The 27,026-nt window shown below is 36.6% G+C and overlaps 1 protein-coding gene across 1 annotated transcript in view; it reads left to right on the plus strand.

The window, feature by feature from the left end:
- The first annotated feature begins 792 nt into the window (after positions 1 to 792).
- The window catches only part of LOC146146565 (calsyntenin-1-like), a 30,713-nt gene continuing 4,479 nt past the window's right edge, over positions 793 to 27,026 (plus strand). Inside the window, exons 1-15 of the mRNA XM_083386622.1 lie at positions 793 to 905; positions 1,251 to 1,373; positions 1,741 to 1,975; positions 2,358 to 2,572; positions 3,616 to 3,765; positions 5,591 to 5,791; positions 6,319 to 6,431; positions 7,312 to 7,522; positions 8,684 to 8,814; positions 13,926 to 14,088; positions 15,050 to 15,216; positions 22,434 to 22,582; positions 24,261 to 24,454; positions 24,813 to 24,968; positions 26,573 to 26,724. Of these exons, the coding sequence (XP_083242748.1) occupies positions 824 to 905; positions 1,251 to 1,373; positions 1,741 to 1,975; positions 2,358 to 2,572; positions 3,616 to 3,765; positions 5,591 to 5,791; positions 6,319 to 6,431; positions 7,312 to 7,522; positions 8,684 to 8,814; positions 13,926 to 14,088; positions 15,050 to 15,216; positions 22,434 to 22,582; positions 24,261 to 24,454; positions 24,813 to 24,968; positions 26,573 to 26,724 (2,442 nt within the window). The 5' untranslated portion in view covers positions 793 to 823. The remainder of the gene's footprint in view (positions 906 to 1,250; positions 1,374 to 1,740; positions 1,976 to 2,357; positions 2,573 to 3,615; positions 3,766 to 5,590; positions 5,792 to 6,318; positions 6,432 to 7,311; positions 7,523 to 8,683; positions 8,815 to 13,925; positions 14,089 to 15,049; positions 15,217 to 22,433; positions 22,583 to 24,260; positions 24,455 to 24,812; positions 24,969 to 26,572; positions 26,725 to 27,026) is intronic.

The raw sequence follows: 27,026 nt of genomic DNA on the forward strand, positions 1-27,026 counted from the left end.
AGGAAAAGAGAATCGATCGGAGTGATGTTTTGACGAGGAAAGAAAAAAGCACATGGCTCTGTTGCGACAGACGCTTGTTATTTATGTGCACTTGCAATTGAGGTGCTTTGCAAAGCAGTTTGGGGCGTAGACGTCCATTGCTTTAGGAAAGAAGCTAGCCAAGGTAGAGGCGTAATATGCTGAACTTTAAGAAATATTTACGTAAATCATTATGTCATTTTGTCTTTGTAGTTTTTTGTCTTGTCTTGCAAAGTTAGTTACTTTACTACAGGACGTTTGATTTTAAAGGCGACCTTGAACCCTGACGACATTTTTGTCCGGGGGTTTATATTGCTAACAATATTTAAGGTGTGTGTTAGCGTTTGTGTCGAAGTATGGTTATAGTGTTTATTTTCCCATATTTATTTCTTCCTTGCAATTTCAATTAATTGACAACTCGTTTTGTTACTGTAAAAAGACTAGTAGGATTCTAGATTTTTCAACTTATTCTATATATACTCTTGTTATTTTATGCTTTTCTGTACCAGTTTACCGAATGTTTTGCCAGAAATGAGGCACCATAAGCAGTTGTGACCAAAGCAGAAAGTTTGGTTAAATTTTGGAGTAATAAATGTTTAAAGCCAATGAATATGAGGTGTTGTAATTTATTTTATGTTTTTGATCAACCCTATCCATTATGCTCTGTCAAATTTTATTTATTAACAAGTAGCTCTTTTGGAGTACAAGAAATAACGTACTAGAAGTACTATATTTCATGCAACTAAAAGCGGCTGTTTAACTTTTTAATTTTTTAGATACTATAAGCTAAATAAATTTAAAAATAATGATTTGGAGATCAGCAGTATGCTTTCTTATGGTTATTTTGACATCTGAAATTGCTAATTCAAAACTTGTGAAGCTTAAAGGTTTGTTTATTCTTGTTTTGTTATAAAATCTTGGCTTAATAAATCATAAAGTTATTAAAAATATAATAAAATCTTGTCATATAAATGGTATTTTTTCAATTTATACTTTTACACTTTTTTAGGTAGTAGTTTATAATTCTATTAATGTGTTTTAGTAAATATGTGTACAATATTCAAACATGATTGTTTTTTAATATTTCACAAAATTTATGTATTTAAATTTTTTTTTTTATTTGCTGATATGTGATTATTTAAATAAAACTTATTTAAGCAAATCTAATCAGTGAGTTAAGAATTTAGTTTTTTCTCATTGATCTGTTAATATTTATTTTGATATTTTTTTAGGAGGCAATCATCACAATCCGCGCATTGAAAAGAAATTTGTTGGACGAATAAGCAAGGATTCGCGCACTTTAATTCTAGAGCCTCCATTATATGCAATAGATAAAGATGCTCCAAACCTTCCAGGTAAAATTGTACTTTAAGACGTCAAACATGCGCATTAGGTAACAAGTTAAAATGATAAAGTGTAATAGTGTATAAGGTTTTTACTGTTTTTTTTTTAGGAAAGCAGTTAATTTATCAAAAATAGAATCAGCCTAATAATCACAAAAAAAAATAACTTTAGAATGGATAGAGACGCCTGTTTTATTTATTTTATATAATAAATTTCTTATAACCAGTTAGAGGATTTTTATATGATTCTTAAATCTAATTTTTATATACCGCCCTTATTACGCATATTACATATTAAGGTTTTTTCATTTAGATTTTTAGTTTAAGTGTTGTAATATTTGTGTGCCTGAGGCAACTTTGTGTTATTTAAACCTTGTAGGTTTGATTTGTGGATATCGCTTGCATATGATCGGAAGCATAGCACAAGATGATTTTCCTTTTGGATTACAGTTTTTAAACAATGTAACCGGAGAAGCCACAATGTTTTTAAAGCCAGATTACTATTTGGATTACTGTAAGAATAACTCTGCCCTTAATTTTGAAATATCCGCCTTTGACTGTGGACTTGGATTAAAGCCGAATGGAAAAGTCATAAAACAGAGAAAATCACACAGGTAAGATAAACACAAATAGGCAGCATATGTCAAACATTTTTAGCTTGTGGCACACTAAATAAATCTTAAATATTTCATGGCACACTTTTAACAGAACAACAATGGAGTAATTTTACAATCGCCCTTACCACAAAACAAAGCATTATGTAAATCTTTTAATAATAATAATTTGTATTTGGATAGTGCGCATTTAAGTCTATGCATATTGGTAATACAAATAACTTATTTTAGAAAATTACAAAAACATTTATATCAAAAAATTACTTGACAATCTTTTGAGGCACATTAGCATGCCGCTGCAGACAGTTTGGTAAACTGAGCTAAAGGTTTAAGTGATTTTGGTTTGAACAACTAAATAATACGTCTGACAAACCATTTGCAGATCACTGGTTGAGGTTTTTGTTGAAGATGTGAATGAGCACAGTCCATATTTTCCAAATGCTAATTATTCATTCAACATTGACGCACAAGTGGAGGCCGACCAACCATTGGTCAGTCTGCAGGCACAGGACGATGACTGTACGCCACAATACAGCAACATTTGCCAATATTCCGTTATTGGGGAGTCGGCAGCCTGGTTTACAATTTCTCAAGATGGTCAGTTTCAAAATATATATTGTAGGACAAAAATAGGTTAAAAAAATGTCAAAAAATCTGGATTCGCTAAAATGTACTTTTCAACTTGAAAAATGTATTTTCTAGAGTTAAGATTTACTGCTACTTTCGATTTCTCTGGCCTTGTTGTTGAAATGTAACTTACTTACGCAATTTTATCCTTACAGAATTAAAAAGAATAGAATTAAACAAAATGTTAAATGTTGTCTGCCTTTGTTAAAAATACTTGTTTTACACTTCTAGAATTTTTTATTTATTTCTACGGTTAACTGCTACTTTGCCTTTTCCATGTCACTAAACAACCTAAAAAAGTTAAAAAAATTACCATATTGTTTTGTAATTACTTTTTGTGCGCTTTTTCACATTTTAGTTTTAGTAGATATACTATAGGCAGATAATACTCGGAAATATAATACCAGTAACTAAAATTTTTTCAAAAAAAAGAATTCTGTTTCATATGTGTAACAAAACATCAGCAGCAGTACTCTATTAAATATTCGATTACATCATTCTATATTCCACATATCCAATTGTGACTTTGTAATAGAGATAGACCGATATATCGGTTTACCGATAATATCGGCCGATATTTGGCTTCTACCGATATATCGCTATCGATAAATGTAGGCCGATACTTTTGCCGATATTTTAGTGCAAAAATATGATATAATTTTTCCTGTACGACAAACAACTTAGCAATTTTTTTATTAAAAAAATTTTTGTTTTAGCATCACACCAAGTTAATATGCAAAATAATTGTTGAATAATTGATAAAGGTGTATATACTAAAACATTATTAGGATTTTATTTTCAATTAACTTAAGTTTTAAACATTTCTCAGGTATATAAAAAAATCGGTATCGGTATCGGGTATCGGTTGAAAAATTGTAAAAAATCGGGTATCGGTCAAAAAAATGGGCATCGGCCGTTCTCTACTTTGTAACCCTGTCTATTCGGTGTCAAATTATCTCTTTGTTGCTGCATTTGTTGTGATTCACCCCAAAACCACTGAAAACACATTGCAGGTGTTCTGGTGGCCCTGCAACCAATAAAAGCTTATCACAAGCCCAAGCAGTTCAAGGTATCAGTGGTTGCTTGGGATTGTGGGGGCCTCAAGTCCAAGCCTGTTCATGTGACGGTCACAGTTAATCCGACTTGCGAGGCAAAATGGCAAGGTGAGAACCCCAATAAGCAGCTTACCTAAAAGGCTTCCTGATTGCACTTTATCATTTAATTGATTTGTAATCCCTTTAGTTATAAGCTTATTTAAGCTAATGGAGGAAAGTTTGTTAAAATTTTAAGCCTTGTAACAAATCGAAAAATATTTCCAATCCTGCCAAAGTGGTTAAATATTAAAATAAAATAGAATTTTATTGCTTTTTTCATTAGGTCTGACTAAAATATAATGATATTTTGAACTTCTTCTTACAACATCACTTCATCCAAAGTCAGTCGACACTGTGCTTAGACTTATAAATTATTCAGAATCCACCGACTCTGCAATTTGCGCTTCATGCAATATTGATAATCCCCTTATTATGTTATCCCTTTCTTCTACGTCGTTGCTGTAATTATTATTAACTTCCATTTGATTATCTGATCAGCGGAATATTGATTAAATGGTCAGAGGCCTCCAGCCATTGTGGACATGTAATCTTATAATTTATTTAGTAAACTGATTTTCAAGATATCTTAAAGAAATTAGCTAAAGAACACTGACACTGACTCCGCATGCATATTTAATTTAGTTTTTCTTCATTTTAATTGGTTAACCTGTTCATTCAACCTGCTGCTTCGATATTAATGTGGCATTTGTATAATATAACCATATTAAGGCAAAGTAGACATTTTTTGCTGGTAAGCATTCATAACAGTTATATATATATATAAAACGGTTAAAACGGCCATAAATAAAAGAAGGCTTAACAAACTAGGGGTTGCTACTGTCGGTGTCTTGTCAAGATTGCATTCCAGTGCATTTGCAAAGATTCTAGTGCAAAGATCTTTGGCGTAAATTGCATTCTCAAAACGACGACAGTGGCGTTATTTATCGTGAGATATCGCTGGTCTAGAGAATTTACAATAAACAAGTGGCGAATTTTACGTACGTATCGTTTTAGCGCGATTTTTTGGCGGCAACAAATTATAGAATGCAATCGTGGCACAAGTTTTAGGGGTCGCCAGTAGCCTTCATCTATTTCCAATAAACTTTAACACCTATACGGGAAGCCCTGATATGACACACTCACCCTGATTACTAGAAGCCATAGCGAATATGGATGACGTCATTATGACATCTTAGATACGGTATTTTTTCCGGGACTTTTTGTTAGTTCACAGCACCTTTTTGTAATAAAACACCAAAAAATCTTCTGTTAAAATTAGTTTGAGGTATAGGCCTTTCTTCACTTTTTTTACTGGCCACACATACCGAAAGAATCACTTTTATTTGAAATCAATGTCGTCGATTGACTTAAGAGGGCAAGGCGGATATTTCTTGTGACAATAAACATTTAGTTTTCCATACATATTTACACTTATCGCGTATAAAGCAACACGCACATATAGGCCTTTCGTCGCCTTTATTTACTGGCCTGCATATGCCACAAAACCGCTTTTATTTTGAAATCGTTGTTGAATGACGTACAAGGGCGAGGCGATATCCCTTGCGACAATAAACATTTAGTTTCCTATACATATATAATATACAGATCGCTTATAAAGAATTTCTATAGATAGAATATTATTTAAGCTACAGGTGTTGAACAGGTACAGTGGTGTTGATAAGGTGTTTAGGTTCAATTCGGGGCTGCAGTCTTGGCTAGAAAATTATCTTGTTGTCCACGTTTGGTTACAAGGGCGAGGCGATATCTCCTGTGACAATAAACATTTAGTTTTCTATGCATATTATAATATACGGATCGCGTATAGACCAACACACACTCTTCATATATGTTTATATATATGTTTACAAAAAAACTAACACACGCCCTCCACAAGGTATTTCCTCACGGATCGAAATGACGTCACTGAAGTCGCAGTACGTTCACCTGATGCCGTCTGCTCACCTCATAACCTGCTTACCAGCAAACCAAGTATCCAGTGTCGACTTTTCGTTGTCGCTTGACATGGCCGATGTTCAGAGCGTAGCCGGCTGTGACCGCGACGCCTACGCTACTCAAGATGCGAGGAAAATGTGCGGTAGGTGTCTCTGTGTTGTGAATTGCATTAAACCTTTTTATTAAAAAAAACTGAAAAAAGCATTTTTTTTATTTTTATAATTAAAAAGAAATAAAAAATTAGACAAAAAAGCGATCCGAGCAACGATATTATACCTTTCACGATTTTTTCGAAATTATTGTGCAAGCGAGGTCTCTCTCTATATCTTTGGAACACAATACACTTTTTTGGGGTAATTTTAATAAAAGTAGCTCAGCCATTATTTTCGATAAACTGATGATGTCATGAGGTTTTGCCGAAACGTTTGTAAACAGCGAAAATGACGATTTTACCGAATATTATGGCTTTATATCTTAGCTATTCTTCACACGATTAATGTTTAACTGTAATAGAACAAAAGATGTAAACATTGGTGGACCCTTTATATAGCCACATGCAGGGATGTGTGCAAATCGTTCCTTACACCACAAAAACCCTGTGAACTTTTGCTTCGTTGCTTGATGTCGAATCAGGCGTTTCTCGTGTTTACGTTGATCGATGTGTTTCAGATAAGAGCCACCGAAACATTCTCGAGTTGATGCCATCATTACCGGAGTACCACGACCTAATGGAGGCCTACACATACGGACAACCCTACAACAACGATCTGCCTGTGTTACGGGTAATTAATGGCAACTTTGCCAAACACTGTTTTAGAAGTAAACTATATCAGTACTCGCAAGTTAAATAAACAAAAAAATATTGATGTTCCGAGTTTTATTACAGTTTTTGTTTAAAACTGATGATGCCTTTTCACAAGGCGAAATGTATATTTCTTTTAAATTTTAGGAAATGATTTTATGTTTTTATAAACAGTCTTAACATCACCCCTTTAACTACAGTATGTATTAATTTATTTCTAATATATATAGGTCAAAAGTTTGATTCCTGGGTCGCATTTAAAGTAAAAAGCATACCTTTTGTTGTTTTTGTCTTCTAATCTCTTTTTTTAGTATTCAGGGGCTTAAGTTTTATCCTGCTCGCAAAACGTGTTGAAATCTTTCTAGACCAGTAATAAAACTACGTTAAAAGAAAACCAACGTTTTAATTTATTCATGCGGAAAAAATCTGATTCCTGGCTTGCATTAAAACTTAAATACCTCCTTGTTTGTTTGTTTTTAATATGGTGACATTTAAAAGTAGTCTTGTGCAAATTGTAGTAGTTAAAGCTACTCAAAAAGCAGTTTTTTTGGTCTATTTTTGGCCACTTTTGGTGCATTTATGTGTTTATGTGGTAAGTTGTACAATGTTTATGTGTATCGTTTTCTTACTATAGGGCGAGGTTATGAAAACAGGCATATAATCCTAAAATCATTGATTTTTTTATGTTTTATACAAAGATTTTTATGTTTTATACCAGTTTTTATAAACAGTCTTAACATTATTCCTTGTAGTAGCTTATTTCTAATAGAGCAAAAGTCTGATTTCTGTCTTGCACTAAAACATAAATGCCTTCTTCGCTTTCCTTTTTAATCTCGACTACATCATTTCTCTTATTTAAGGCCGAGGTGTTGAAACACGGAGGTCGCATCTACGAGTTCAGCGGCGCCGGCCAGTCGTTCGTGGTGGACAGCGACGCCGTGACGTCACAACTGAACGCCCTGGACCCGCTGACCAGGTTCTCGGTGGCGTTCCGAATGTTCCTGGAACCGGGCAGCGAGGATCGGAGTAACAACGATAAGCAGACGATTCTTTGCAAGGCGGACAGCTCAGGTGATTTTCAAGATTGGTTTGCAATTTTACAGCCAGGATTTCATATAAAACCCAATTGAAGTAATCTAAAGAAGTCATATATCTATATAGCACACACTGTTTTTCCGCGGACCCCTTAAAAATGTTTTGCTTTGCGTGGACCAGTGTTGGCAAGAAATGTTTGGATATGGCGTCATAAATTTACGTCAGAATACAAGGGTCCATGGACCCCAGTTTAAAAACTCCTGCTATATAGGGTAATCAGGTGGCACTATATAAAGACAAATTGTATTGAAATCTCGACAAGCTTTCGCACAATCGTGCTTCATCAGGTCAAAGTAGAAATTCAGCAATAATATATATATATGTTTCTCTATTAAACAAGGCAATATTTTCGGGGGCATCTCACCAAGGCTGGCTTTGATATGTTTGCATTTTGTTTTCATATTTATTTAACGATATATACGGAGAGAAGCTGTTAATCCTGACCAGTGTGGTAATGAATTATTTTTTTAAATTACTCAAGTCCCAGTCAAGTCAATTGTAAAGTAACTCCAGAATCAAGTCTTTCTGAATTAGTCAAAGTCAATTTTTTTTAAATAAATAACAAATCACGCCCCAGTCCAAGTGACCAGATGCCCAGTCAAATAGTTAGAGCAAGTCAACTTCAAGTCACGTCATTGTCAAAAATAAAACGTTGAACTAAATAAAAATTGTTGAACTCGTAAGATTATGAGCAATAACTTAAATAAAAGCGAACAAAAACGCAACATGTAGCACGCAAATTAGCAAAAAGAAAACAAAATAACACAAAAAATTTTAATTTCGTAAAAATGGTTTAAGCATTTATACGTCAAAAATTGCTTACTTTTGTTTTTTGTGTTTGCTATGCAAAATTTGACGTGGAACGGAATGTAATTACTGACTGTAAAAGTTTAACTTTTAATTTTAATGCAACGACTCGACTTGAATTGCTTGCATAACTATTAACTCAAACGGTGACTTCAGTTGTTTGGCAAATGACTTTACTAGGACTTATACACCTTGTTTACAACACTGTAATTCTAACATAATAAGGCGAAGTCAAAACCAGCTGAAAATCACGATTGTCAGAAGATTAATTTCCGCGTTGTTTTGACAACTTTGGCCACAACGACTTATCAGTAATAACCTTCGTTATAGGTTTGAGTCGACAGCACCTGACAATCTACGTGCGTAACTGTCACATCATGCTGCTCATCAGGGATGCCCACGGACAAAAGGGCTCTCTCAAGCCGGCGGAATGGCATTGGAAGCTGACCGGCTCAAATCAGGTTCGTTGCCAGCAATCGATCGGCTTGTCGCAAGAAATGCACATCAAAAGTGGATTATGTTTGGCGATTGGGAAAGAATCGTGGCTGGCTTTACGGCGCGAGGAAGTCTTAGCGAAAGCGCCCGGTTGGTCCTATAGTGGGATTGAAGTAGGCATATGGCGTTTATATGGAAGATGAGGCTACCCTGTATGTTGCACGGCAGTGTACTTCAACCTTTTTGGCTTGGTGAAGTTTTTGTGACAAACTCGTGCACCCTGTTTACTTTAAAGGTAAACTGTGCTAAAACGCGATAAAAAAATCATTATGCTTAACAATATCATAATGTCAATTAAATCGAGCGGAGCTGCCCAAGTTTTACAAACTGTAGGCGAGAATTCGATTATGGCTGCAGGATGCTTACTATTGCATGTCATAAAACAGCATTCAAACAAACTTTTATATCCTGAATGTCAAATATTAATGATTCATTAAACGTTTGTGATGCCACCTTCTATACCTTTTCGTACTGGTGCACCCCATGCATATTTTGACACCGGTTGAAGAGCACTGGCTTACGGCGTAATTGTGTTGCGGCAGTTTGGTCTTAATCATCGGTTCTCAAGCTAGGGGCCGCTGACCAACTGGAGCTGCGAACGGTGAAACAATTATATGTCACGGCCTATTGGTTGAGAAACACCTTTTAAAACGTAATATAGCAATTTTCTCGATAAATTACAATAACTCACACGATAGCGTACGAACTTCGACGATTCGTACAAATGCGGTCCGTTCAGCAGTTTCAGAAGGTCCGCATGAGATTTAGTCTACTCAATATAAAAAACACATACCGAAACCGACTGGATGTAGTTCCAGACGCGAGAGTTGCACTATCCAAATACAAGCCAAACATTGATGAGTTACTTGCAGCAAAACAAGTGCGCCCATCCCGTTAAACGCTCACCATATTTTATAGTTTTTACACATGAGGGTGTATATGGCACAATATAAGTTCTTCTTGCAATATAATATTTTTGATGTAACATGAATACACAACACATTTGGTGTTCGACCTGTGATATTTGTGGCACTTAAGTCATGTCAAATGACTTGGCTTGACTTATGTCTTTTGGGCAAAAAAACTTAAGTTGACTTAAGTCTTTTAAACAAATGACTTGGGTTTCAAATGTTTTTATTTAGCTTTTTTTGTAAAATTGGGTCATTTATCTGGGACTTGTTATTTATTCAATGAGAAATTACTTGGACTTAAGTTATTTTACAACACTGGGCGTCAGCATATCGCCCAACCCTTCTTCCATAACCGACTAAAAGAGAATTCATCACTTCACGCGTCTTTAGGATTTGCGTATAATGGGAGCCGAATACGAACAAACGGATTGAACATCATTTTGCGCTTGATGGAAACCTTGGCTTAGTGTAAATGCCGCTTTGCTCAACCAGTCAGGCGACAAAACGCCAAAGACACCGTAAATATAACAAGATGATTTGACAAACTTTTCACTATCAGTTGCATTAAAAGCTCCATGTTTTAAAGGTGTTTTAAAATCTGTTATACATGGCGAAATGAAATTATACTTGGCGAAATGAAACACTAACTTTCAATAACCATATGTTGAATAAATAACAATGCACAGGTCTTTTGAACGGTTTGGATATAGTATAATTATTTAAAAACAGCTCCTCTTGTAATAGTAATTGTTAACCAACTTTTCGGCAACCTATTCAAATCGTCAGGGTAAACGACGCCGAAAGCTCGCAGTACAATATAAAATATAGCTCGTTGCCTTTTAAATTGTCGTACGTTGCAAATAAATGGATAAAAATTCAATATTCTGATGCATAACCACAAACTCCCACCAATATTCAAACTTTAGTCTTTAAAGTATCTGGTTTCCGTTACAATTGCTACATTTAAGTCTCTCATTACGAACAGCACCACAAAAGTTGTTATTTTTTGCCGCTTTAAAACAGACAGCGCCATCATTTGCTTTTTCCTTATTCAGTATGAGGCCAAAAGTTTGTCGAAAGTCAACAAAGTGAATAACATATTAACATATTGGCTTGACTCGCACCCAGTACATGGATTCGACTGAATGAGCCACCACGTCGTGTATTTGTCTAGTGGTGTGAATCACTTCAGAATAGTTTTGTGAGACACGTCTAAACACGACTGTAGCGTACAGTCTGACAACACCTTCGCTATTAAATAAATCATTAAGCTGTGTCGCTTCTTATATCCCCAACTTGTAAATTCGCGTTGCCAATTTACAGCCACCAATGTTGTGAACAATACATTTAGAAATTATTTAAGTCCTTGTAAAATAACTTAAGTCCAAGTCAAGTCATTTGTAAAATGACTTAAGTCCAAGTCTAGTCGTTTGTAAAATAACTTAAGTCCAAGTCAAGTCATTTGTAAAATGACTTAAGTCCAAGTCTAGTCGTTTGTAAAATAACTTAAGTCCAAGTCAAGGCTTTTGTAAAATAACTTAAGTCCAAGTCAAGTCTTTTGTATAATAACTTAAGTCCAAATCAAGTCTTTTTAAATAAATAACAAATCAAGTCCCAGTCAAGTCATAATTTGTGAAAGTCAACTTCAAGTCAAGTCATTGACATAAAAATAAAACGTTAAACTATTTGAACTAAAAAACTCGTCTGATTATGAGCAATAACTCACCGAAAAGTAACAAAAATCCAACATATGGCAGGCAAATTGTTTTATGTGCATTAGGATAAATAAAGCAGTTTTATATAAAAAAAAATACTTAGTGTCAAAATAAACTTAATTTAAACGTTTTAAAAACATTACTTTTTGCAATCCCTGTATTGAATCTGTTAAACCTGTGGTATATCGCAAATTATGGCTGTAATTTCCATATTAATTTTGTATCGAATGAGAACTGTTACCATCCTAGTATCGGACGAGTACCGATACACTCGGTGTCAGGTATCGGTTCCGATCCGATATTATCGGACATTCCTAGTGGTGCTGCTGTTCTCTTATCGGATCGTTACTTCCGCTAATACCTACTTAGATCTTACGATTACCCGGTTTCTTATTACAAGTGCGACCTTGGACAGGAAATACGACGCCGCGCACCCAAGCTCACGTAAAGCAAAAGGATTAAGGCAATATCGCTTCAGTTATGAGAAGTGCCTTTGCCCAGATACGCGCATAAGCTGAAGGCATCACCAGCTGCTGCTCGAAAGGATTTGTTCGTGATCGATTTTTACCGCTCCCCGCCAAGATATGCTCGCTTTTCCTGCATAATTTGTCCACCGCCAATGCGCCTTTTTTCGGAGTGTTTGTGTATGTGATTTTTTGTGTGTGTTTAACTCTAGATTATGAAAACTCATACATTTATTTTATTAGCAATCCTGTTTCAAATGTTTTGACACAGTTTTGGATAAAATATTTTCATTTAGTGCAAACGGTATAAAGAACATCAAAGAAAGCTGTATAATTGTGGACGAAAGATACGACCGCTGGATCTCATGTAAACTGGCGTTATTACCGAGGCAATTAAGGCAACTTATAAAATTGAAACACGGCATTACGACGTTTGCTGCATAATTTATCCACCGCCGATGCGCCTCTTCTTTTTCAGTGTGCTAGCGCGCGAGCGGGTGTATTTTTGTGTGTTATAACTCTGGATTATCGAAACTCTATATATTTCATTTCAATACCAATAGCCGTTATTGTGGGCGAAAGATAGGACTGTCTGATCTCAATTTTAAACTGATGCGACGAAGAAGGGTTAAGAAACACTGTTTTAACGGATGTTAGGCTATCATTTGCACGCTATATAGCTTAAATCTTTGATTGGTAATTTATATTATAGAGCACTCTGTCTTGTATCATCATCAGTTAATGTGACTGAAATCGCCAAATAATTAGGCCTTGAGCCCTAGGGCCTGTTATATCGGATTCTAGTTAATTTTCGCCCCGTATTTTTCCACCACTCGTATACCAACCATTTAAAATTGAAAGCAACTTCTCAAGTTTTGTACAAAAGCCAGATGTCGCGGTATATGAATGAAATAAATTTGCTTTGATTCAAGGTTTAGCTGATTGCTTTTTGGACACACCGCTTATGCCTCTGAAACTGTCGGGAATTAATCTGCTGTCGATCGAAAGCATAGAACGTTTTATATGATGGGTTGTTAATTTTGACAAAGTGCCGCATAAGAAGCAGAACTATCTTGGAGCTCTTGGCCAAATAGAGATCTGAATTACACGTAATACAAAGTGTGATTCATTTTAAAAGCTGCAAACAGCATTATTTTGATCCGCTTTTCATATCTATTGTAGTCGTTTCCAGTTACATTCTTGTACATTTGCTTCGGGTTAATTTTCCTGTGTTACATAGTTATTATTATCGGGATCTCGTTCTCCGATTTCCGTCTTTTTGTATAACCCCTATCTACTTGCACCTGTCTGTCTTAGAATCGATTCAATTAAATTTTAACGAAGTTGCGTAACCGATTGTGTAATACTAGTTGCAGTATCTCTATTTTGCTAAATTATGCAACGGCTTTTAATTTGAAACATATGTCTGCAATGGCTTTTCGGTGGGCTTTTAATTTAGGTTTTTTTTATCACATTTACCCAGGTTGAATAATTGCTGCAATCTTAAACTGACGGGAATATAGAAATTGGTATAAGACGTCAGCATTGATGTCGTCATCCTGTCTAAAAGTAACTAATCGATATCTACGTATTTAATTTCTGAAGTAATTTAAAAGATAGAAAGGCGTTGCTAAACTTCAACTTCAACGACCGAAGTTAAAACACTACTGACTATTAAAGAGATACGCGTCTCATTTTGGGGAAAAACGTACTTAAAAAGCCGTCGGACCCGGATCGGATTTTAACGTCACAAAGTTGCGACGTAATGTGACGTCACAGTTCGACGTCATAAAGAAGTAGCCTAACACCTCATAGTTGGTTTATTTTATTTCAGTTTTTTCTAGTTTGGAGAGGTATACCAATCTAAAACTGTTTTACAAAATGGGCTAAGTTAACGTGAAAATAACAATAGTTGCAAAAACAAATATCGGGTATCGGTCCGAAAGAGTTATATCGAACGATCTCTACTTATGACGTCACTTTGCAGAATTGCACGGGCCGCTGGTTTCGCATTCTCATCAACGTCGACTTTCTAAACGCGAGTTTGTACGTGGACGGGCGAGGGAAAGTCCCCTTTCTGATAGCCGACGACTACCCGATGCACTCTGGCGCCTCTGGTGCCCGTTGGAGTGTGGGCGCAGCTTGGGAAGGTGAGAAGTTTATTATTGTTTAAAATTTGATAAACGCAATTTCGCATGCTCGATTGTCTTTAATGTTATTGTGTATAGGGTAATCAGGTGGCACTATATAAAGACTAATTATATTCTCGACAAGTTTTCGCACAAACGTGATTCGTCAAGTCAAAGTAGGATGTATTTCTAATCTACTTCGACGGTTTTTTTTTGACCTGATGAAGCACGGTTGTGCGAAAGCTTGTTGAGAATTCAATACAATGTGTCTTTATATAGTGCCACTTGATAATCATATTTAGAATTAGACAAATACGACCATTTGCAGAATTTGTTATTGTTTAAAATTAAGAAAAAACGCAAGTTGGTGTGTTTTGATTTAAGGCGCCTGGTAAGCTGTGCTTGATTCATTGATTAAAAATGAGCGAAACAGCGTCATGAAACACTAATTGTTCAAAAACTAGCACAATGTTGTACATTTCTACTAAATACAAACTTACTTTGTCAAAATTGATACCTGTTAACCTTGCACAGTTCATTGTACGTTTTTTGTGACTATAGTTAAATTGTGTAAACTTTTTATTACTTGCGGTCAAAGCACGTTATGCCGTGACATTGTAGTTGTCCTTACTTTTACCATTTCAATTTGTGTACTTCTTGCGTTTTATTTGGTTTTATTTTACTAAATGCCACAAAAACACAATATTTAGACTGGCGGTTGCTTACGCTCCTTCCCATGCTAAACTTTTAATATGAATATTAGTCACTGAGAAAGATGTGCTCTGACTAATATAATTTATTAGTCAATAACTTTGAAAAAACGTTGCGCGAACCTTTTTAAACTTCTCCACAGATCACTAAAAACCACTGGGCATAGTTTTTTAGCATAATTTACATCTGTATTTTTGAAATCCTGACAACCACTTGCGACCCCCAGGTTGTTGAAAACAACTGCTATAGACCGCAACCTCATTTTGCACAGGTCGCAGCGGCAAGTTCTCACAGCACTTCGCAGGCAAGTTGTCCGACCTTGTGTTGTACGTTGGGAGACTAGAGGACCCCAAGGTTCTGCAGTGCGTGGACCGCTGTATGGAGGGGATCTCCCCGTTGCGATACTACAGCTCGAAGGGAGGCGCGAACTCAACCGAGGTGAGAATTTTGCTTCGTTGATTTTCTTGTACTTGCAGCTCAGTTGATTGTTTCTCGACTTGCTTTCCTCTGAGCCTTTGTAACTCAGTTGGTAGAGCGACGGTCCCGGTATGACCGAGGTCGTGAGTTCGAACCTCACTGCAGCCTAGTTTTGCGAACAGGATGCAGCAGAAAACGGTGCTATGGTTGTTTCTCGATTTGATCCTTTTCTAGCGCGGAACGAAATAATACACTCTTTGGAGAAACAAACTTATTTTCGAAATGTTAAGTGAAAAACGAGTTAACGAAATTTTGTTGTTGTTTAATTGTAAGTTCATATTTATCTGGTTTGATACTAAAAGTGTGTTTTTGTTACATGTGTAGCTTATGGCTATGTCATCAGTTAGCTGTGATGTTTTTGGCGTTAAATAGATATATATATATAAATAGTAATAATAATCAAAAACAGCTTCTTTATCTGGGAATTGTGAAATCTTCACCCGAAAGAAGGCGATTTGAATAGCTTGCCGAAACGTTGATTAGAAATTAGAATTACCAGAAGAGTTGTTTTTAATTATTGTTAAATAGATATGTCACCAAAACAACCTTCAGAGTGAATATTGCGAAGTTTAATCACAGAGTTGCGAAAGGTAACAATAGCATGACATAAACCAAAGACAGTTGCAGTAAAATGTTGTTGGTAATCAACCCCGCCCCTATAAAGGAGGTAGCACGGAATACTTTTTCTAAGCGCGCCAGCAAACTCATAAGCTAAGCAGCGACCTACAGGTTAAAGCCTAACATAGCGTCGGTTTCGGATTCTACACCGGTAATTCCGCTATTTGTAGTTGTGCAAGAGAGGCCAACTTTGAACTAAGCTTGTTCCGCTGCGCTTGAAAGCACTTTGTGGAGTTTAGATCAACTAATTATAAGCAAGGGTGACATATTGCCACAATATTCTCAGAGCAACTTAATACCTGTGGCTGTTCACGCCAGCAGTTATTGTAAAACATTGGCTAAATTTTTTTTAAAAACCCAATCGGCCAGAACTTCATAATAGCATTAGCAGCGCAACGCCATGCCTCATCCTGCCAGCAGGGGCGGTTCCACGATTTTTGTTTAGGGTGCAAGAAAATAGCTTAAGGGATGACGTCACCAACTTACGTAAAAATGTGTGTTAAGTTGCGTCATACAGTTATGTTAAAATATGACGTATTCTTGTATTAAATAATGACTTAAAGGACTTTGGCTGAAAGTGTTTCAAATGAAATTATTTTCGTAAACGATGGTTTATTTACCCCACAACAAAGATGCGCTTGCTTAAGCTTCTCTTTATCCTAATTGCAATGCAAAATATTGCTAGGAATTGGATTAATTTGTTTTTTTCTAATATTTATCATTTTTATACCTAACGTGAAATTTACTTACCATGGGAATGGCTTGAACTGGCGCTTTACTTTTAGTTTTTTGAAAGTACTTGACATAGACTTGAGTTATAGTCTATATTTTAACAACACTACTGTTTTGATTGATATCGTTTTGATTTTATCAGTGAAGAGCAGTGGTTCTCTTCTTCAGCCTGTGGCACAATAAACGAAAATAAAATTCGCGTCACACTTTTTGCAAAACTATACAAATAACACTTCAAATTTAACCCAACTACACGGCAGTTAAAAAAGCAAGGTAATACAATATGGTTAGCAGTTATCTTAGGGATACAACCAGGTCTCGCATGTTCATGCCAATTTGTTATAAAAATAGTTTACCCGAAAAACTACCAAAACAAACTTTAGAATCTCTCGAGTCAAACTTTAGTGCAGTGATTTTTATCTGTTCCGTGGAACATTAGTGTTCCAGAAAAGATCGCCAGGTGTTACGCGAGAAATTTAATAATTTGACTAATGTGCTATGGAACCCCGGTCTAAAATCACTGGTTTACCACTACGGACGTATCACGTATGTAGCTTTTGCTTTAGGAAGGTAATTTTCCACTGTCACAAGTTTTAATTTTTTTTATATGATTTGCCTAATTTATTGTTATGTAATAATAAGACTCGCTGCGTTATAATAGAATTGGAAAATAGTCTGATTAAGTCAATGACTTAAGTCATTACTTATCCAAACAAAACTGAAAGGTAATATGTTGTTGTGTTGTTTATTGTAATGCATTATTATAAACTTTCGTTGGTGTTTCGAAAAAAATAATACCTAAAGTGTTGCCTGGCCCCAAAAGGTTGAAAAACACTACTATAGGGTTCCAAGGCAAACAGAGAATCAGCACTGTCCGAGAATCACAACTGCTGCATAGGATTGTTACCAACTTCAACGCCAGCGTGTTCCCTGGGATGCAATCAATCTCTTTTAAGTAGCAAGCTCCCGCGGAAATACATTGCCAGACACGCCAGCGGCATTTGCTTAATGAAGACGATTGACAAGCGCCTAAACGCGTCACTCACGCGATTGCCACCTAGTCTAAAGTGTCCGGTGTTTGGGTGATACCCTGTTTTAGGTGATTTTATGGTACTCGTCCGGCTATATGGCGTACTTGGACAACTATATATATTTTAGCGTTTAAAAATTAGATTAAAATCAAAATTAGAGCATTTTAGTGTTTTTCAAATTAGATTAAAAATAAAATTACCAAATTCCGAAAAACAGCAAAACTACAAAATAACTAGAATTAAGTTACAATCAAGTTAATGTAAATTACAGTTTTATCTTAATTAATCGTGATTGCTAAATATTTCTGTGTTTATAAAACTGGTACTTTTTAACATGTTGCCTATGCTTTTGTCGAAACCCCTTGGAACCGTCCACCCCTGGTTCAAAAACCTGCTCTAAACTAAAAAAAAATGCAAATAAAATCCATCAAGTGTTCCAACATGTGAGGACGCTGAAAAGGATAACCACTGCTCTACGTGGATATTGCATATCGATTTTACCAGCTATAACGAAAGCTCACAAGCTGTGTGTTGTTGTCTGTGACTTAACCTTCCCGTGAGTATCCACTGCGCGGTTTCAGTTTAAGAACCCCTGTTCTAGGCTAAATTCGCCCCTTGAAATATTGATTTCGCTTTTTCGTGATATCTTCAACGCGTTCCGTGCTCTAAACTAATTTCCGCGATTATTGTCAAATAATAACCGAGTGAGATTGGCAAGCCTGTCCCGAGAGACCGAATGTCTTCTCCGCGCGTTATTACTTCATTAACCATTGCGTTTGGTGCCGAAGCCGTGGTATGACTTAAAAACGTCCCTGTAATATGTTTTTTTATTGGCTTGGGGATTTTCGGTTCCCAGCGCGACATTTCTTGTAAGATACATCGAAACCCATTGCACACTCACAGAATCTGTCGATCACTGATGCAAGCATGGCAGGCTAGAAAATCAACAACGGACGGTCCCGGCTTGGCCGGAGGTTGTAAGTTCGAACCTCACGTCAGGTTTGTTTATTTGTAGCCTGTCGTGCTTGCATCATTGATCGACAACTTCGATTAGTCTGTAAGCGTTTTTAAAGTAGTAATACATAAGTTGTAATCGTCGGCCAAAAATCAGCTTCAGATGACTCATGAAAGTTTGAGAACTGCCGTTACCAGTATCGGTCTGACCTCGATACCACCCTAGTATCGTACGATTACCGAAATTAATAGTCATGAACTTACATAGGTTGTCGAAACGTTGGTGAACAATTATTATAATTACCAGAGGAGCTGTTTTTAGTAATATATAATATAGCATATTTTTTTTAGTAAATGTATGCCTGGTAGCAATAGTCCATATAACACATATAGCATCAGGCATCGGCTCAGATCAAAAAAGCAGGACATCCTCATATTTTACCTCTGTCGTGCGAAAAATTATTATTCGTTTTTTATTGCTTAATCGAACGAAATTAAAGTTGACCGAATAATAGAACACCCTGTCCGCCTTTTCAAGCTTACCATACAAACCAAGCCTTAACATGATAAAAAAAACAAGAAAACACGGCCTAAAAAGCGGGCCTGGCCAATTTCGTAAAGGTCACAACCGTACCTGCTGTTAATGTGTTTTGACGGGGCGCTTCTCTTAGATAATAACTTCGACGAAGACATGAAAGGTCTCATTGAGGCGCAACACCCAATTAATTTTTAACTGTTTTTTCAAAATTATTTTCAAAATAACGTTGAGCCATCCAATTTGAGTTCATTAAAAACTATAAATTGTCTTTGAAAAGTCTTTAACTGTATTTTTTTATTTTTGTTTTGAATTTTTTTGTAACATTTTGAATTAGTCATTAAATGTCTTGAATTTTGTTTAACATTTTCTGGCAGCTGTGGTTTTGGTTAAAGTGACCAGTTCTGTTGCTCTTAATATGTTTCGACGGCCCTCTCTGAAATCGTCGCTTTCCGCAAATTCAAGCTTAACCCGTTCGCTCGACGAATACATGAAAGGCTTCATTGAGACGCCTCGCCCGGCTTGAATTTGATCTTGTTGAAAGACGGAAAACCGCGCTGCCCGACCCCCCTGCCGTTACGTCATCGCTTATGTATATAGACTTTCGCGCCCCGCTAACTCTGGCGCCTTTTAAATAGACAAGTTCCTGTGCGGTTTGGGAGTGTCTCGACGCAAAACTGTCGCCTCTACGTCCGTCTGAACCGCCGATGTGGCTGGTTTTAAGCCTTATTCGAGCTATTTGAGCCGAAAAGTTACTTCCGAGACATCTTGTGCTTGTATAAGGTCGTTTTTGGTCCGAAATTTCAAAACGTAACGATTTTCAAAAAGCGTTTATTTTAAGGACAAAATGAAAGCTTTTAACTTGCTTGCACTGTATTTTTAAAATATATTATTTTCGCACTTTTTTTCAGAAATTTTGCGAAAACAGATTGATTAAGCAAACATTTTACCAATATATATATATATATATCGCCACTGTCTGCATTTGATTTAAAGAGATTTTTTTTTTCCAACATTTAAATTTAAGAAAATCTATAGCCCCGTCTAGTTGTGTGTTGTTAATGACGCGATTTGCGCCCGACTGACAAAGCGCGTTTTTTCCAGCGGTGTTTTGCAGGAACCAGAGATTCGCCCCTTTAAAAAAAAATTTACACTTGCATATTTGACCACGAGAAAAGCGGATGCTTTTAAAATTGGTTGTTTTATGGTATTACGATATGGCATGACGTCATCCTTTAAACTAAAATCCCAATTCCACCCTTGGTTTTATGTCGCCACTTTTCATGAAATTTAATTTAATGGGTTCTGTGGCCTATTGACTTATTTTAAGTTTCAATGCGGCGAAATATAATAAAGGGTTGGCCATTCTTGGTCTAATATATTAGCGTCGAACATCCACGGAAAACTAGATCCACGTGAAAACTGGACAATGCTTCTTGCGCTTAATAACGCCTTTAGAAACAAGTCCCAGGTTGTAAGAAATCGATTGTGGCTTATTGAGCGTGCTGCACCTTTCCGAGATACGAGGACTGCGGTAAAATAATGCGATTCGGTATATTGGGTTGCGTCAGTTCGACTTACGTAGTCAGCTCAAAAAGGTCATGGCACCTTAAATCTTTGAAAGACGCCCTTGTACTTTTTGTGTATTTAAAAGATGGCGGTTTTCCACTACTTTGCGAGTTTAAGTGTCTACTCTAAAAAAACACAAAACCTTTCAGTATATTTGTTACTCTATATAGGCGCAAAATGTAAACACTAAACATTGGCTACATAGAGCTGAACGTCTAAAGTTGTCTCAAAAGCCAGATACCCAAAATATACGCAACCAAACAAAAGTTTGTATTATTTACTTTTCCTCGTGCACTCATCTAATACGTGATGTCGGCGAAGAGTGGGCGATATTTTACAATTGGACAAAGCAAAATATTAGCCTACTTTAAATTGTTTCATAAGGCCTCCACAAATATTTTATAATGGGCCAATAAATCGTGTTGCACACTCATTAGTGCGTGGTGAAATCTGTTGATGACATTACTGTTATTAGGAACCGTTTTTTTGTGATGCATTTATTTGTGCAACTACCAAGCCCGAAGTTAAATTCGGTTTTAGTTTAAATTGCATTTTTTTTAGGGAGAGGCTAATCATGTGGACATCAAAGTAGTTAAAATCGACATATGATCCGGTCAAATAGCCTAGGCACCTCCTGTGGCTGTTTACCCGGCTAACAAAGTAATTTAAATCGATTTTCGGAAAAATATTGAAATTATTCACAACTCTAATACTACCACCCCCAAATCCCAAACTATTAAATAATCGCGTATTGGTGCAAGCGTAAAAGAGCGAGTCGGTCAAATAACAACTTCAACTTTTTTATTTGTGTTGCCGTAATCCAAAATATTTACTATTCGATGCAAACTTGTTGTTACCTGACCTCTACCGTTACGGCGAATTTCGCAAATCGGTTGCACACAAGTATTGCGACTGCAAGCGTAACCTGCAATAATAACACCACGACTTTTCCCTTTCTCGAACGCCACTTGAGCCACATCAATAATGGATAGCCGCTAGTACAGCGGTGGGTGGCCGCTTTTTTTCGGGAAAGTTTACGACGCAGACAAACCCGTTCAATTCTGGCACTAAGTGTTGAGCAAACAGACTTGAGGTAAATGGAGCTTTTGATGTGTGAAAAGCTCAATAAACTTTCGTCGTCGTTGAATAGGAACGAGTTTCAATAAGCAATTATTATGATGTCTTCTCCTCCAATGTGTTGCAATTGTATTAGAAAAGACGTCAAGATTTGACCTCATAAAACAAGTCGACTTAAGAAACCTGCTGTTTTGAAACTAAAATGATTTCCCAAATCCAAATACATGTAGGTAAAAATGGCCTACTACTTGGGTATTTTCTTGCTGGACTCCGACTATTGGCAAAACTATATGAAGTTTAGTTTTAACTATTGTTAATTACAACCAAAAAGACAGTTTGATTTTTGATGCGTTTTTTTATCAAAGTCAGTACATTTTCGTTGATAGTTAAAAAGGAATGTTCGCCTTCCTTTGTAAGATTTCCAATAAAATTTTACACGAAATTTGTTCCTTATTTTAGAATTGTTTATATTTTGATTGTAGTTGAAAATTTTATTATTAATAATATTTGATTTGATTATTATTTAAAAGAAAAGGGGCTACTTTAAACTCGAGTTTATTCTGTAGCTAACGCCAACGGTACTGAAAACTTGCAAACCCACCACTGCATCATTAATTGAAAGCACAACTCCGTCACTTTCAAGGTCATTTATTTTTTTCAAGTACGTCGATCCCGAGTTCCGCTTGACAGCTTCTTCAAACGGAAGTGACGTCACAGGCCTGACGCGCGAGCTCCGTAGTTTGGTTTACTTCAACAACCGAAGATTCCCGGCCCCAGGGGCCAGAAGGGTCAGACTCGAGACCCTTATAAGGTGAGCTCACCATGCATTTTGTCTTGACCATACAAAGCATTTCCAGGTCAAAACACCCTTAGTTTGTTTTTACCCTTAATTTAAATTCTTCTTTCTTAAAGTTGCCATATTTTAATACAATAAGGGTTCCTTTTTATTTAACAGAATCAATAATTTTAATCCTTTATAAAGCATCATGGTAAATCATCAAACCTCGTTTTTTATTAAAAAAAATTAAAAAAGGTTAATATAACAAAAAGTACCGTTTTGAAGTCATTTTGACAAATCATTTGACCTTGGTTTAGGTTTCACTTAAAGTTGGACTAAACTGGTTTCAAATTGCTTGTTTTACTAAGACGTAGTAAGCCCATACAGAAATAGGTATCATTTTAAATGTTTGGAATATCTCTCTTTATTCATTTTTAACAAGAGTTATTCGAAACGTTCAAATTCTACCTATACCTCTGTATGGGCTTTTACTACGTCTTACTACAACTTCCAATCATTATGATCCAATGCTTGTTTACTAGTTTTTTTATCGCCGCATAAAACTTGTGTTAAAATACACCGGTGACGGCACAGCGCCTTTAGCGGGGATAGTTTCTGTGAGGTCAAAAGGCCAGAAAAAGACTCAGGGAATTTTTTAACGACGCATTTGAGGCCGCGCCTCGCCTGCTATCGAAAGAGCATCGGGAAAATCGGTCTGCATTATTTATTGCGTCAACGCTGCAGCGCAGACGGCGAGCGCGGATCTTTACTTGCATAAGTTTATCGACTGTCGATAAATATCTGGATGTCGCGAAATCTTTGAATCTTAAAAGTTTTTAAATGCATTTGAATTGATTGGCACATCGAAAAGTCTTTGAAAAATCTTTAAAAAAAATTTTCCCAAAATTCTTTAAATAGTTTTTGAATTTGTTTAATGTGCAGCTTAAGTTATGAGTTTAGCAAGTATCTCAAAATACTATTTTTAAACTTTCTGTTTTTCTGTTGACTATCGCATTTTTACTGTTTTATTTTCATATTATATTCAAAACATGTCAAAAGCTTAAATTGAACCAGCCGTTATTTGCCTTTGCATACTTACATCGGTATATAACGAAGCGCGCACATAACAGTAAGCAATTCAACAAATCATTGACAACACCAGTTCCAAACAGGAGTTACAGCCGTTACAGGGTCGTTTTGTAAGGAAATTAAAATTTTTAAGAGATCCAAAGGTAATCTCGTCCCAATAGCTGCAATATGACGACAATTAAAAAATAAATGCAATATAGTTTCAGGGGCATTTCGACAGAAAACACATTCGTCGGTGTCAGTTTTTCCCAAGGAGTGTAATGCTTCGTTTGTTGCAATGTGCACGAAAGGGGTTTTCCTTGCTTGAAAAAAATTAGCATAACCACCGCAACAGTTTAAACTTCCAAAAAGTCACAGGATTTTTCTTAATTTTTTTTTCTTCACTGAGAACGCTTAAAATCGTTTTTCGAGAATTTTCGAAACAGGTTTAGTGCGAAGCCTGTATGAGTGCAGGTTGTCTTTTGATTACCGATTGGTATCTATTTACCGTTTTTTGATTAAGTTGAAACGTAAAAAACACACAAAAAATATTTAGCTTTTATGAAAAAGTGCTTTAAGCGAAAGTCACTGTTTTACAAAATCATTTTTTTTTTATTTCCCTCAATTTCCGTTTTCATCGCAGCTGCACCGCTAACGCCACCACGTGTCCGGTGGTGCCGGCGGTCGAGGCCTACGTCATGGTGGTGGCGCCACCCGACCCGGGGATTACCCTGACGGGCCCTGGCCACATTGCCCGATCCGCCCTGGACATTTCTTCAACCAGGAACGTTCACCCCTTTCGGGATATCTCATGCGTGACCAAAATCGACATGGAAGGTGAATGTTGGTTGCTGGAATGTCCGGTTTTTGTTTATGGGAACACACAATAAGACCTATACAAGGCAATAAAATCTAACGCAAAATAATCAATAAAACTATTGTATTAATACCAACGACATAATTAAGCCAAATTTGCAGTAATATCCACGACATACTTTATCGTTTATATTAAGTTGTGCTAACTAACTGTTTTTTTTTTTCGGAAAAGTCGTGGAATAACTGTAATTTATAAAACACTCTTTAATGGTTTTAGTTCTCTCTGAAGACACTTATGACACCACTACCTTTGATCAACTCCCTACCTAAAGCAGCTTAAGGTCGCCCAGTGACTGTTTTCCTCTTTACTAATTTACAGATCATCGCGACCTGTCCGAGATAAACCTTGACTGTTGCGTCATAAAGGAGCATTATGGCGTCAGAGCGGCCGGAAAGTTCGGAATGGCGTCGAAGAGATTCGTTCGAAAACACAATCTTAATCTGGAAGTAGTGGAAGGTGGAATTACTATTAGGGGTAAGTGCTTAAACATGATTTCATCTGTATAACAAGCGATGAGATTCGTAACAGATTTCCGTTAACAGTTACTTATATTTCTTTATCTTCTAGCAGTGTTATAACAAGTCATTTTTGAAATAACTTGAATCCCAGTCAAGTCATTTGAACAATAACTAGTCAAGTCCCAGTCCAAGTCATCGGTTGCCAAAGTCAAGTCATTATGAAAGCAAGTCAATTTGAAGTCATGTCATGGACATAAAAGTAAACTGTTAAACTATTGAAATCGGTTAACTCGTCCGATTATTGGCAACAATTTAACTAAAAAAAGTTGTTTAAATGAAAAACTCCTAATGTAATTCCAATATATTTGACAAAATAACTTAAGTCCAAGTCAAGTCATTTAAAAACGTTGACCTTAGTGCACTTAAGTCAAGTCAACGGCTTAAGTCATAACAACACTGAAAAAAAAATGTACCTTTTGTTGTGTTTTTTTTCACAAAATAAATGTTCTTCGTCGGGCGGCAGGTTTCCCTTGACCATTAAGGGCCTCTTGATATCCTGATTGACTGATCATTTGACCAACTATCCACTTTTCCAACTTAACAGTTTTCCACTGGCCGTAGTACGCGATCCTTCATTTGGATTGCCTGTATATAGCTTGACCACTTGAACGACTAAACTATTTGTTATATTTCATAACAACCTGTCCACCAGTCTGCCAGACCACCTGTTTTCTGACATCTTATCCAACTGACTTGTCCACCTTTCCCACAGTCTGCCAGATCACCTGTTATCTGGCCTCGTGATCACCAGATCTGACCACTTATTCAACTGACTACTTGTCCACATGACAATCTGTCTTACTGACCACTCGACTACCGGTTCACTCGCCTACCTTACTGTATGACTCCCTTGACCACTTGAGTACATAACAATATGCCCACCTACCTGCCCGACTGTTCGGCCAACCTTGTACTGGACCACCTGTCCACCTGACCTCATGGTCACTAGGCCTGGCCATTTCTCCCCCCCCCCCCCCGACAATCTCCTGTTTGCCCGACTATGTAACTGTTTAACCAATTGACCACCCTGAGAACCTAACAAAATGACCTCCTGGCCACTAGACCTGACCATTTGTCAACCTGACAATCTATCTTACTGACTACTAGACTACCTGTCTACCCAACTAATGTAACAATCTGGCCAATTATTTATTTAAACACCCGGACATCTAACCACTTGACCACATGTCCATCTGACCACCTACATACCTGACTACCTGGTTACCTGACCACTTGATCATTTAACTACTTTTCCAATATCAAATGGCTTAACTTTAAGGATTTTCATAAGTGAAGTCTGCATATTTTAAATGTTTTTATACAACAGGCTGCATCCTGTGCTAACAACACATTTGCTAGCCATGTTCATGTAAGCTATTATTGCAGTTTTTTTTCAATTTTAATCTATCAGTGGGACCATAGTTAATATTTCTTAAGAGTAAAGTTTGTAAAGTATAGTTCGTATTTTACAACATACAGTGCTTTCCCAAAAGAACGCTTTCCGCCTTAAACTTTAAACCAAGTCGTCTGTGTTTTGAATTTTCTAAATCCTACTTTCAGGGGTACAGACCTTGGGGGTGTACCAGCGAGCACTGCGTGACGTCACTTACCGCGACCCCTACGCCACCGAGAGTGATGACGTCAAGCGCGTGATGACGTTGGTCTGCTCCGAGCTCAACCAGCGATTTCGCAGCAACGTTTACACGCTTGTGGTGAGTTTAAGCGACAATGTTGAAAATCAAGTCGTTTTGACTGAAAAATAAGCTGTTTCTCACGACGTCATATTTTCGTGACGTCATATTTTTGGAAAAATTTGAGCTCCCATTTGAAAAGAAAAAATGACTTGACGTAAGTCTTTTGAACAAAATTACTTGACTTGAATTAAGTCTTTAAAAGTGATTGATCAGGATTGTTTTCATTAGGTATTTTTACATTTGTGGTTCATGCGTTCATGCGGATGCAGAATTTTCTGTGAGTGACAATTTCAGGGAAAAGGTTTACGTAGGGCGTGTGA

Source organism: Ascidiella aspersa, chromosome 4 (assembly GCF_963924565.1).
Source record: "Ascidiella aspersa chromosome 4, kaAscAspe10.2, whole genome shotgun sequence".
NCBI classification, from domain to species: domain Eukaryota; kingdom Metazoa; phylum Chordata; class Ascidiacea; order Phlebobranchia; family Ascidiidae; genus Ascidiella; species Ascidiella aspersa.